Source organism: Camelus bactrianus, chromosome 11 (assembly GCF_048773025.1).
Source record: "Camelus bactrianus isolate YW-2024 breed Bactrian camel chromosome 11, ASM4877302v1, whole genome shotgun sequence".
Taxonomy (NCBI): Eukaryota; Metazoa; Chordata; class Mammalia; order Artiodactyla; family Camelidae; genus Camelus; species Camelus bactrianus.
Window position 1 is genome coordinate 13,827,579 of NC_133549.1, and position 13,855 is coordinate 13,841,433.

A 13,855-nucleotide genomic window follows, 5' to 3' on the forward strand; every position below is an offset into this window, starting at 1 on the left:
TCATGATCTGCATGGGTCCTTTCCGTGCGTGGTCAGTGTTCTGCGTGGTTTAGTTGCTTTCATACCTGGGGGGCTCGGTAGTGTGGCTGTTGTTGCTCACATTAGAAAACTGGGCGTGTTTTTTCAGAGGGCTTATCTGCCAGGATATGTTCTCCAGGGACGTGACCAGCCGTTGATAACTAGGGTTTCAGTGAGCATGGTCTTGGGTAGCTGATGATCATAGTGTGAATATTCATTAGCTCAGTAAAGAGAATGGTGGGAGAATCTACAGATGACTGTCAGAATGAAAGACTTTGTAGAATCACAGTTGTAAAATAGGATAAATAAATATTTAAATGAGCAGATACCATGAAAAGCTTTATGAGTTACGGAAATGTGATGCTGGTTTCAAAATAAGAACCATTTTGTATGGTGGGACACTACACTCAGAAGTTCAGTATCAGGAAGCCACATAGTGCTACTTGTGCAAGTTGGAGCATGATCAGTAAATGATTCTAGTATATCTCTTAACCAACTAAGAGCTGCCAGACTAAAGAGGTTTCTCAAAAAAGAAGAAGAAACATGACTAGCCTCTCAAGATACATCACTGAAAAAATTAGGCATAAATGACTCTTAACAGTTAGAGCCTGGTATATGAAGGTAAAATTAATCAGATCAAAAATCACCCACTATCTTCATGCTGTTGCCGAATATCTCTTATCATCGGGGGAACTGTGATGTGTTCCTCTGTGAAGACAGAAATCTGGGTCCTCTGACCTCCCAGGCTTTCTTCAGCTCTCCAGTGTTTATTTCTCAATGAGCTTTTCTGGTTCTGTTCTCGTTCATGCCTGTGCAATTTTTGAGAAATTATTTAGAAAATAAAAGCCAGTAGCTTCCAGGTGACCATCCCCTTCTCCACTGTGGTGCTAGAGCAGCCTTTGAAAAACAGATTCTCATGCAACCTCCAAGAACTTCAGTGTGAAATTCCCCGCTCTGACTCCATTCTGAAGCGGTGACAGTGGGCGAAGGTCTCACACCTGCAGTCGGGCTTCCTTGAGCCCTGTGTGACTGAGGTCTAGCGGCCATGCAGAAGCGAGTGTACACATCATAGAGCCCCCGCTTGATGGACGTTTGCAAAGATGAAACCGCTTACATAACAACCTCCAGACTGAGAAAAACAACATTAATGACACCCTAGGGACTTCGCTGGATACACCCACCCAAGTCATCCTTTCCAGTAGCTGCTCTTGTCTCTTCTGTTGCCAGAGTTCGGCTTTGCCTGCATTTCAGCTTTGTATAAGTGGAATCCTGTTACGGGTCTTCTTCTGTGACTGGCCCAACGCTGTGTCTTTGAGGCCCAAACTCGTTGTTACAGTAGTTGTTTCTTTTTTTTCCATTGTGATATAACATTGCCTCGCATAATACACTGGGGCATGTTTACCTGCGCTACGGGCGGTGGTGCTACGGGCCGTGGACTTTGGGTTTCCCAGTTTGGGGCTGTTACACAGAATGCTGCTTTGTGTGTGTTTCTGCCCCAAAGCAGGCTTGCTGGGTCACAGGGTACGCGTGTGATCATCTGCATTAGATACTGCAGAGTAGTTTCCAAAGCGACTGTATTAATTTATACTCCCACCAGCAGTTGTGAGTGCCACATCCTTTCCAGTTTTATCCATTTTAGTGTGTATGTAGTAACAGGCTGATAAGGTTTTCGTTTGTATTTCTCTGCTAACTAATGATGTTGAGTGCCTTTTCCTGTGCATATTGACATATGGATATGCTTTTTAAGTTTTTTTTTAATTAGGTATTCTGCCCTTTTTCTTATTAATCTGTATGCATTCTTTATTTATATTGGGTATAGGCTCTATCAGAAATACATATTTTAAATAGATTCATCTCTTACGTTTTGCTGTCTTAGTGATATTTTGGGTAATGAAAGTTTTTCTTTTTCATGAAGTCTGATATATCAGTTTCTTCCTTTATGGTTAGTGTTTTTTGTATCTGTGTAAGAAGCCATCTGCCCCTAGGAGTGTCAGCTTTGCTAGAAAATACTGAGGAGTTTGACTGTCTCCGAAGCCCTTGCTATTACCTCCTACAGACCTCTCCGGGGCTCGGCAGTGGCCCAGTTCTTTCCTTTGCTAACTGTTTTTGAGCAGATGGAGGCTCAGGACTTCCAAGTTCTCATGGAAGCAGATCTCTGAGGGAATGTAACAGCATGGCTTTTCCAGACCTCAGGGGCCTGTGGCGGGGAGCCTGATAGAATTAGAACGGCACCCCCGAGACACTTGAAATGAGGCGTTAAGGATGGATCCTTGGAGAGGCTGAAAGGGTTATGCAGACGTGGGGTCACATATGGGTAGAAATGTGCTTGGAGGGTCCCTCTTTACCTGCAGCTGTGGGAGAGTAGGAGACTGAGTGTTGTCCTGTCTGTAATACAGATGGCTTTATAGCACAAGCTAGGAACCACGTTAGCTGCAGAACTTCTCAAGGGCACGAGTCTGGCAGTTAGCTCTTAATTTTTAACTGGTTTAAAGCCAATAACTGCAAAGTGTCTTTTTCAATTATCTTTTGTGTAATTTAAGTTGGAGAATTCAATAGGAAGTCACATTGCTCAAAGCTGGAGATAATTTTCCGAGTTGTTCTTTTTTTATTGTGAAGTAAGGTGCTGAATCACATAACTGATGTTATTTTCCCCTTTGAATAGACTGCAGGGAAGCTTAGAGCTCAGGCCTGTGTGTAGCATTTCATGGAATGAATTTTACATGCTAATTTCCTGATTCCATTTCAATTTTACCATCTTTACTTCTGTTTCTCGTTTTTCTCATCAAACTTTAAGTTTTGGTCATGTGCATTTATGTAGAACACTTTAATCCTGGGATAGGACATGATATGAAGTAAATGCTTGGAGTACTTACTCTTTTCAGAGTGTTAAAGAAAGGTCTTCCAAGGTTGACACTACCACGTCCATTTAGCAAGTATGGGAGGTGATTGATTAAATCGTAAATTTTGATGAGTGACTTAGCAGAGATGGATTTGGGGTTCAGCCTCAGTGTCTAGCCCTCTGTTCTTGGTACGTAGGAACAGGAAGAGAGATTCCAGTGGTTTGCAGACTTCAGAAAGACATCTTCCAGCTGGAGAAGTGCACGTAAATGGAAGCTTAGAAAAAGCAGAATCAGTGTCAGATTATTTCACAAGGAAACCGGAAGCGCTCTTGACGGCAGGCAAGCTCGGATTTCATGCCTGTGCTCATCCAGCTTGGGCCGTTTTTATGTTGGAAAGCAGCACTTTGCTTTTATTTGTTTTGTTTTATTTTTTTAAATTGTGGAATCCATCCATTTCTTCTCACTGCCCCTTCCCAGAAGATCCTCAAAGAGACAGTGGCGAGAATTATACTGAAAACCCTTGATTGGATGCTTAATAAATATGTTGATTTAGAAATTTAACATTTTACTGGCTTTCTTTGAAAGAGACGTCACTGGAGTCACATCAGGCGTAAGATACTGTTTCCTGGGGGAACGTCATACAGAAAAACACGGAGGTGTATTTGTGTGCTCGGGCTGCTGACCACTGAAGCAGCAGTACACGTAGTCTGACTTGTGTTCTGTTTTGAAACTGGAAGCAATTTCTTCTTTGTAACTTTTCCTGTTGTTTGAAAATCTTCCCTCCTTGTAGAATACCCGAAGTGCCTTCAGATCTCTGGTCCCCAAGCGCACAGCAGGCGCAGAGGCAGTCCTGAGGAGGCGGTGGGGCCAGTCGGGCTGCTCCAGGTCCACGGCCCGCTCCCGCGGCACTGCGCCCGGCCTCGCCGTCCAGGAGGCGTGCCTCGCGCTGCCTGGCTCAGGCCTGACTTCCGTCCCGCAGCCCTATAGCTGGCTCTGGTGGCCGTGCCCTTAGTCCCTGGCTTCCGGTTGACGTGCGGAAACGCGCTTAGACAGCGGCGGGGGCGCTGTTAGTGCTCCTGTCTGTCTCGTCGTGAATGAGTTTTCAGAGCTTTCCCTTAGATAAGGCCTGCTGAAAACACACACAGGTACTGCACCTTCAGTGTTCTCCTGGTTTTAAAAATGGCCTCAGTGATCCACACTTACTAGGACACGTCTGACAATTCAGAGGGATGTACAGTAAAATTCAGTCTCTCCCCTCCCACCTTCGGTCCCACCTCTGACCTCCAGGCAACCAGTGCGGGCACCTCGGGGTCTGTTTCTGTGTTTTCTAAATATACAGACACTTATATAAGGTTGGCTGGTTGCAGCAGGTTGAGGGTGGTGGTGTTTGGTTTTTCAAATAAAACTGTATCAACATACTATTTTGCCACTTTGATTTTTCCTCATAAAATAGCATATTCTGAACATCTTTCCAAGGAAATACATTTTAGTTGAGGGCGAAGAATATGAAAGCATCTGACTTGGGGAAAGCTGCTGCTTCCTGAAGGGGGAGAAAAGCTGGAAATATGGCCTTTCCTGGGTGAGGGCCTGGTGCCGCCCTCCCCCTGGAATTGTGGTGACGTCCCACTTCTGCCCAGCTTCAGGGCCCTGGCTCAGCCACAGCAGGGGAGGGAGTGTGTGTTCTCGGGCCTCAGCTTGATGTGTTGTGTTCTAGAAGGAGAAGGCAGGTAAGGAGTCTATGCTATTGGTATGAACGTTCAGCAGGGGGCAAGTTTTTGGTAAAATTAGATCATTTTTAGGATTGAAGAGTGCTGCTTCCTCAGTACTGATGTTTTCAGTTTTGGCGAAAGGAATTTGGGGCGAAGCCATTGTTAAGATAAGATACTGTTGTTGCTTTTGCTTCTCTGTGTTACTTTGTGTTGAATTTATTTAGGGTCCGAGGTTCCTTCCTCCAAGGACAAGAAGGGCTTGGGGTCGAGGAGTGTTGGTGTCTCCCAGGAATAGGGAGCAGCAGCTGGAGAGTGGTGCCCTGTGTCCCCTGCCAATGTCTGGTTCTCCTGGGCCCCTGGTTGGTGGCCCAGCTCGTCACAGGAAGAAACTGCCCTTGACCTTAATGACAGCAAAGTGCAGTCACCCGGGCTGGTTGGCTCCCTTAGTTCAGACAGGCTGCTCACAAGTGCAAGGTTGCAGGCCACCCCGTTGGTGGAGAGCTGAGGACATAGTCTTTCTTGTTTTTTTGTAGGCGTCTTTGTAGCTTGGGTCAAAATCCATGTCTTTTCCCCTCGGCGTCCCCATCTTAGGGTGTCAGAAAGTCATTCTTGTTTTACTGGGGAAATCTGAAGTTCAATATTTATAAGTACCATGAAATCTTTCTCTGGAAAGCACTGTAGAAACACATTCTCTCTAATGGTTCTGAACAAGAGCTGTGTAGGCACTGTCAGCACTGATGGATATGTTTTTCTTCCTGACCCCTCTTTTCAGAACCCACACAGCAGTTAAAATAGCTCCAAGATACAGTGCGCCTGTAATCCACGTCCTGGACGCATCCAAGAGCGTGGTGGTGGTAAGTGTGGAGCCTTGCCTTACTTCACATGTGTTGTGAATCAAAACCAGAGCATTCGGAGTTAAGGGTATCGCCCTAGGCCTTCTGTTTACTTCTGTTCAGCTTTGCTGAACACTGAAAGAGTGCCCTGGGGCTCGTGATGGTGTCCCTGCAGGTGTCAGCATTGCTGCACAGAAGTCCAGGCGAGTGTGTCCTGAGCTTCCAGAGACCCCCTCCTGAGCTGGCACTGGAAGTGACGGTCGGAGTAACCGAGGAACGGTCCAAGGTCCTGAGACACCAGCCCAGAGGGAGATTTCAGCCATTTACAAATATTTACGATATAATGTGCACTTTCTTAATTCCCTGCCAGGGCTAAAAGGAATGTAAAAAAGTTTTTAAATGACCTATTTCCAGGTAGAAAGACGTTTAACCTGGAATAGGCCAGTTCATCCTACTGAAGGACGGAAAGGCATCTGCCCAGAATTATAGATTCTTTCTCTCAGTGAATGTAATTTAAAAAAAAAAAAACTTAAGTGTTTTTTCCTGCTTTTCTCCGTCAGTGAATCCTAGTGTCCTCTCTTGTTAGGTCTTTTCATTATTTTCATTGAATAATAGGATATAATAGCTGGTGGCACTCTGAGTGACCACGCGGTCCAGTGGTTGCCAAGTTTGTTTTAGTCACAGAAGTCTTGTCTTTACATGGTGCCTCACCTGGAAGCTCAGTGTGGTGTAGATAAGAGCAGCCCTCCCTCTTCATCCCCTCGTGGTTCTCATCGAAAGAGCATGGTTGAAGCACCTCTGACCTAGTCCAACCTTCACATTCGCAGGCAGGAAAGTACTGGTGATTTGTGGAGCTACCAGGTGTATCAGGCAGCCTGGACTGGGGCAGCCACGTTTCCTGAGCCATTTTCCAGAGGAGTTCTTTGAGATCTGTGAATTTACTCACGTAGAAGTTATACAACAATAGCAAATGGTGTTAAACATCTGCAGCGTGCCAGCACTGCGATAAGTCTTGTACATGGATTTTTTACTTAATCCTCATGAGGCAGATACTTTCATTATCCCCATTCTAGGGGCAAGGAAACAGGAAGGAAGAGGTTAGTAACTCCCTTGAGGCTGCACACCCCTCCAGCAGCACATGTGGATTTGAACGCAAGTGGTCTTACTCTGTGCTGCATCACTGAAACTTGCCTCTGTTAACTTTTAATGAATCTCCTTTATTAGGAAGGATAAAGTTAAATTAGTCTGGAATCACAAAATGGCAGTTTTTTATCTGCCATTGACATAGACTAATGTGTAAGTAAACTACATTTCTATAACTCAATTTAAAAACCATTTTTTAATTCTTATACTTGGATTGTGTTTCATAAGGAGCTTGTATCAGGCCCATGGTTGAGTAACCAGCAAGCCTCTTTTAAGACGTGTTGCTATTTTCAAATGCTAATGAATGACTGTGAACTTTTCCCATTTGGAGCCCAGGCTGCCGGAGCTATTTAAGTGCACAGCGGTAGCATTGCCCTTGTAGGTAGGGGAGAACTTTAGCTGGGCAGGAAATCGGCCCCTGGACTCCACTGTGAGGACCTGCATCCCCTTCTCAGTGAGCCAGCGCGCCGCGGGCCTGGCTGGGAGCTGGGCAGAGGCGGGGTGTGGGCATCTGTGCTCTTGGCGATTTGGTCCAGTCAGACAGCCAGTGGTGTTGGCTGTTTTCACATACAAAGAAACAGCTGCCTTTTGAAATTACTCATACATAAGTCTCATGATAAATCCTTTGGGTAAGTGCTGGTGACACGTTTCAGGAGTCACGGCACGGTTAGTTTAGGTTGATTTGTTTAGGTTGACTGTCAGTTCAGAGTCTTGGTCTAACTGCAGTGAACACGGCACAGGCTCGTGCTCTGGGTGCCATCTCACAGCTTTGAGAGATTCCAGAATGTGGCAGTTACATAACAGTTGGAGATTTAGACTGGAGGATGCCTCCTTGCTTCCTTTCCCTTTCTTTTAAAAAGCAAGGTACTAATATTTAGTTCTCTATAAATTATAGAATGTATTTTCAACTTACTCCCTCTCATTGTGCTGCCTGCAATTTGCCATGAAAAAGAAAAAAGGGAAAAGAAAAGCTATACTGTGTCTGGTGGCATGAAAACACAGGATGGTTTCTGATTTCTCTGGCGGAAGGATCACATCGATTAGCCCATGAACGTGTTTCCAGCAGGCAGGTCAGCCTGGGCAGGGGCTTGTCCCTGTGGCTCTGGGAGCAGGAGGGGTGTGTCCCTGTGGCAGCATGTTCTGGCCACCCGACTATTCCTATGTTGGTGCAGTCAAGTCCTAGGAATCGGGGTCTTACCTTCTCAGAGTTTGAAATCCACATGGGTCGCATGCACTTTGAGGGGCTCAGGAGTAGGCACCCCCTTCTTGTTTTCATTAGCTCTGCTGAGTTTCCTAAATAAGGACTCCACTGAAGTGAGGTTCATATGAGACTGGGAAATACTCTGTGGCGTGAATACTATTTGGGAGCCTTTTTATAGACTTCACACAGTGGCCTTTACTGAGTATGTTCTTTAATAAAGCTGTTTGGTTTTACGCCTACTCAGGCGTAAATTGGATTGGATTCTTTTTGTTTGTTTGGTTTTACATTTTTTATTAAGTTATAGCCATTTTATAATGTTGTGTCAAATTCCAGTGTAGAGCACAATTTTTCAGTATACATGAACATACATTCATTCATTGTCACATTCTCTTTTGCTGTGAGCCACCACAAGATCTTATATATATTTCCCTGTTCTATACAGTATAATCTTGTTTATCTGTTCTACAATTTTGAAATCCCAGTCCCTTCCCACCCCATCCCCCTGGCAACCACAAGTTTGTATTCTATGTCTATGAGTCTGTTTCTGTTTTGTATTTTTTTGGTTTTTGTTTTGTTTTGTTTTGTTTTTAGATTCCGTATATGAGCGATCTCGTATGGTATTTTTCTTTCTCTTTCTGGCTTACTTCACTTAGAATAACATTCCCCAGGAACATCCATGTTGCTGCAAATGGCATTATGTTGTCGGTTTTATGGCTGAATAGTATCCCATTGTATAAATATACCACATCTTCTTTACCCAGTCATCTATTGATGGACATTTAGGCTGTTTCCATGTGTTGGCTATTGTAAATAGTGGTGCTGTGAACATTGGGGCGCAGGTGTCCTTTTGAAGTAGGGTTCCTTCTGGATATACGCCCAGGAGTGGGATTCCTGGGTCATATGGTAAGTCTATTCCTAGTCTTTTGAGGAATCTCCATACTGTTTTCCATAGTGGCTGCACCAAACTGCATTCCCAGCAGCAGTGCAGGAGGGTTCCCTTTTCTCCACAGCCTCTCCAGCATTTGTCATTTGTGGATTTTTGAATGACGGCCATTCTGACTGGTGTGAGGTGATACCTCATCGTAGTTTTGATTTGCATTTTTCTGATAATTAGTGATATTGAGCATTTTTTCATGTGCTTTTTGATCATTTGTATGTCTTCCTTGGAGAATTGCTTGTTTAGGTCTTCTGCCCATTTTTGGATTGGGTTGTTTTGTTTTTTTCTTATTAAATTGTGTGAGCTGCCTATATATTCTGGAGATCAAGCCTTTGTCGGTTTCATTTGCAAAAATTTTCTCCCATTCCGTAGGTTGTCGTTTTATTTTACTTATGGTTTCCTTTGCTGTGCAGAAGCTTATAAGTTTCATTAGGTCCCATTTGTTTATTCTTGCTTTTATTTCTATTGTTTGGGTAGACTGTTTTAGGAGAACATTTTTGAGATGTAGGTCAGATAATGTTTTGCCTGTGTTTTCTTCTAGGAGGTTTATTGTATCTCGTCTAATGTTTAAGTCTTTGATCCATTTTGAGTTTATTTTTGTGTATGGTGTAAGGGAGTGTTCTAGCTTTGGATTGTTATTTAGAGATACTTAGAAGAGTCACGTAGAATTATACAAATGTAAAGCTGGTTGGCCCTTTAGCCGTCGTCCAGCCCAACTTGCTCAATTTCAGGTGATGGCATTGAACTTCCCTGCCTTGTTCTGTGTTAGGAAGTCCTGCTGGAGGAGGGGCAGTGCTATGACTGTTGAACTGGTGTGACCAGTAGCAGCCAGTTCTCTTTGTGATTTTGAGCTTTGATGGTGGCTGTTCTTCTACCAGCTTTTTTTAGTCGTAAGTAATATTTAGCTGATTCTAGTTTTACAGTTTACTGAGTGGTCTCACATTTCTCAGATGATCAGCTTCCTTTCTTATCTTAGCAGAAGCTCATAGCTGACTGTGACGATCAGCCTTGTTCCATCAGCAGACATTTAGTGAGGATGCACCTTCCACGTGCCAGGCACTGAGTTAGGAACCAGGGGCACGGAGGTGGTTGAGGTGCGATCCTGCCGTCAGAGGGCCTGTCCTCTAGTAAGGGAAGTAGCTGCCCAGGCAGACAGGAGAACCCGAGTGTGTGCAGTGATGGAGAGGCAAGCAGGGAGGAGGGGCGGCTGACCAACATGCTGTGGGTCCCCGAGATGTGCCACTCACAGAACTCAGACACTGTTAGATTCCCAGTCCTGGTTGATTTCCATGAAAGGTTGCAGATTGAAATCGGGTGGGATCTAGAAAAGACTGGGCACCAGCTCCCAGGTGTCTCTCCCCATCGAGTCACATGCCTGGTGCTCAGCTCTTCCACTAGTTAGTGACGTGTGACCACATGTGCGGAGCACTGCCACCCGGGGAAGCTCATCTGAGCCTCAGTGTCTTGGACTTTTAGTGGAAGTCAGTCATGTAGGCAGGGGATACTCACCTGTCTGACCTTAGTTACTCAGTCTTCAGCCCCTCCAGAGGCCAGATAGCACATAAGCCAAGTCCCCCCATAAATCAGTGTTAACATAAACTGTTTGCAGTGGCCCAGGTAGACAGACACTGTATCAGGCAGGATATTCGGGGGGCTTAGAGCTTATCTCCCAGGAGCTGTCAGGGGCCAGTCCTTTCTTTAGGATGTGCAAGACTGGAATGCCCCAGGCCTGCTGAGTTCGCCCTTCGCTGCACACCCAGGCAGGAATCAGCAGAGGCGGTGCAGGGAGAGGACATGGTGTTAGCACGGGAAAGCTTCCTGAAGGCGGTGACCCCAGGATGAGCGGTATTCTGCACATGTTACTCTGCTGCTGCTCTGCGGTCACTGAACGTTGATCTTGCATTTTCAGTGTTCTCAGCTGTTAGATGAGAATCTAAAAGATGAGTACTTTGAAGAGATCATGGAAGAATATGAAGCTATTAGACAGGACCATTATGAGTCTCTCAAGGTAAGTGACAAAAACAGGTCCCTGCTTGTTTGGGTAATAACCCAATCCCATAGTTGTTAATGTGACTTTACTGTTTAAAAGAGGGTAAAGTTTGGGATCATTTTAAAGAAGTACAGTTTTTTTTAGTTCAAATCAATGTTCTTCAGTGTCTAAGTTCCCAATAATTTTTGGTTATATTAAAATTAATTTTATTTATTCCACCAAACATCTTCTGGGTGAGCAGTAGGTGTTGGGTGCTGTGTTGGGTAGCAGAGTTATGAGAATGAATAAAACATGAGCTCACAGCCAGCAGGGGAACAGGAACTGAGACAGTGTGCTGAAACGACTCCCACAGATCCTTATTCTTGAGGAAAAAATGGGAGAAAATGAAGACATTAGTCAGGACCATTGTAAGCCTCTCTCCCTGATTGCCCAGCACTCACTGTGCAGAATAATGTGTTGAGAACTGTCCCTCCCTAGTCAGCTTTAGGGAATCCAGGGAGACTGGGCATAATGACTCTTTGGGGGCCACTGGGATATTTCTTCCTGGTTATCTGCTCACTGGGCTTTGTGTGGGGGGAGTGAGGGGTGCATTTCGGGGCGGCCAGGAAAGGGAAATGTGGTAACAAGCAAGAAGGAAAGCTTGCGTTTACAGGTCAACATGTAATGGATGTTTATTGAGCCTTTGCGCTCTGCTATTGTGCTGATCGAAGCCATGCTGGGTGTAAAAGGGACAGCTCTTTAGGATATAAGTTTTCATTAATAAAAGAACTTGGGCTTTTTTCAAAACTTACTTACTGGCTTCCTTGGACATACTTCCATAGCAACAGCTGGAAAAAAGCCTAGAGTCTCTGAGTAACTTTTCTTTTTCCCACAGGAGAGAAGATACTTAACCTTAAGTCAAGCTAGAGAGAACAGCTTCCGTATTGACTGGCTGTCAGAGCCTCGCCCAGGTCTGTTTGGCTGTTGGTTAGAGGAAGGCTGTATGTGGCAACTGTGAGCCAAAGAGACATGTGCATTTACTTGGCTACACAGCCAAACAGGCAGCTTGACGCTCTAGTGTCCAATGATGAGGATGAATGATGGTGATTAAAAGCGAAAGTCAGTGGTTACCATTTATGAAGAGAACCAAACACTGTCCTGAGATTGACCCGCAGCAGCTCTGAGTCCTTGACACAATTCTGTAATGAATGTGCTGTTATCCTCGCTTTAATTTGAAGAAACTGAGTTTCGGGTAATACGTTAAAGGTTACTAGCATTCTGTCACTGACCTATCTTCTAAACCCAGGCTCTCTCCTCCGTGCTGTGCTTAGATGGGCCTCCTTCATCTGGAAGCCAGTTCTAGAGGACTTCTAGGGTCACTGCGTCAGTCCAGGTCCCAGGCGGGTGCGAGTGCAGAAATCTGAAGTTTGCAGATGGCTTCACGTTGAACAGACCTTAAGACCTTGCAGTAGAGCAGGGTCTCTGGCTTCCGCTCACTCTCTCCTCTCTCGGGTGCTTCCCTCCTTTGATTTCTTTCATTTGGTTCCTCCCCTTTCTCATTTCTGGCGTCCTTTCTTGCCTCACATAGGGGTTCCATGAAGGAATAAAACAGGTGAGATATTTTGACAGGCTCAGAGAGGCATGTGATACAAATGCAAAACCAAGACAGGGTGAGCAGGGCTTATGTTAATTTGAATCCATACTTCCAGGGCAGTATCTCAAACCCGCTTCCATTGCTCATGACATCTCCGCGTGCTGAGCGGAGTGGAGAGAACTGAGTTGGAACTGTAGGTGAGCTGGATTCTGGACTCAGTTCAGGGTGGTCTAGTGGGAAAGTGCAAGCTGGGTTCTGGACTCTGTCCTGCTGAGCTCAGGGTGGTCTAGTGGGAAAGTGCAGGTGGGGAGTTGGGAAGCCTGGGTTCTAATCCCAACTTGGCTCCTGGCTCTGAATCCCAGGGTGACCTTGAGCATCTTGCTTCCATGTTTGACAGTTTCTATATGTAAAGAAGGAGTTCCTTTATGGAAATGTTGTAAGGATAAAATAAGGTAATATGTGTAAACCTTTGAAAAAGACAAATCACTGTACCAGTCCAAACTATTATTTTCTCCTTCACCTTTCACTCTGAAACTGGAAAAATACCACAAGGAAAAGTCCACTTTAACCAAGTCAAACACCCAAAATACATCTCAGTGGAAACAGTCCTCTGAAGGCTCGCCGCACCAGGCAGCGGTGGTGATGCTTTTCCTGTGCAGCTGACCCATGCCGGGCCCTCAGGGCTCTGGCCCTTGAGGTGCAGCCCACAGCCTTGTTTTTGAGGACAGCCCAGTCTTAGCATAGTTGTAGGAAGTCAATAAAGGGAGAAGGAAAGCTGCTTCTCTCTAGGTCTTTGGTGGTGAGACCTCAAACAGACCTCAATCTCCGGAAAGCAAGCTTGTTCGAGAGTAGCACCCGTCAGCGAGCCCGCGAAGAGCGCTTCTCCCTGCCTTCAGACGAGGGGACGCTTCAGTCAGGGGGAGAGCCGTAGTTTCTTTTTAATTACCAGACCAGTCAGCATAAGAATGTTTACACAGAAAGGATTGTCCTCTGCAGTAAGAAGATGACAGGAGCAAATGAGAAAGGGTCTGAACTGCAGGAAAAGGTAGACGTTTCCAGGCAAAACGAAGAAGCTGCACGCACTTTCCCTTGCCCATACTTTCACCTCTCACTTTCACTGTCTGACGAGAGAAGGGTGCTCTGGAGACTTCGGTGTTATCCCTGAACGCCTGAGAGTGGCGGTTTAGTACGATTTCTCTGATCCCTATTTGCAGATCAGGAAACTGAGGACACGACAGGTGGGAAGCCAGCAGCCAGGTGGTCACCTCCGACTCCGGCCAGACCCACCCCAGGCTTGGTGGAGTGGGGGGCGGTGTTGCTGCTCTGGGTGTCCCAGAAGCCCAGGGGCCCCATCTGTCTCTGAAGTCTTCACCATTATTTAACTTAGGATCACGAGAGGCGTAAAGAAGAGAGTGTTGAACATCTGTGTGTCCCCACCAGCCCCTTAAAGAATGACACATTGCCCACTTAAGAAGACAGAACAATACACATGTAGTGGAAACCGCCTGTGACCCCTCGCTCCCCTGCAGGATCCTGAATCTGATGCCTTATTTCCAAGCATTTCCTTAGACTTTGATTCTATCAGTAGGCGATACAGATTATTGATCATGT

The 13,855-nt window shown here is 45.5% G+C and overlaps 1 protein-coding gene across 7 annotated transcripts in view; it reads left to right on the forward strand.

Moving 5' to 3' along the window:
- The window catches only part of MTR (5-methyltetrahydrofolate-homocysteine methyltransferase), a 98,020-nt gene that overhangs the window by 63,856 nt on the left and 20,309 nt on the right, over positions 1 to 13,855 (forward strand). For all 7 annotated transcript variants that reach the window (XR_012509980.1, XR_012509977.1, XR_012509978.1 and 4 more), the window contains exons 25-27: positions 5,340 to 5,421; positions 10,591 to 10,689; positions 11,546 to 11,621. Coding sequence is in view for 4 of the 7 variants with exons in the window: in XM_074373268.1 (XP_074229369.1) it covers positions 5,340 to 5,421; positions 10,591 to 10,689; positions 11,546 to 11,621 (257 nt within the window). In the remaining 3 variants the exon portion in view is untranslated. The remainder of the gene's footprint in view (positions 1 to 5,339; positions 5,422 to 10,590; positions 10,690 to 11,545; positions 11,622 to 13,855) is intronic.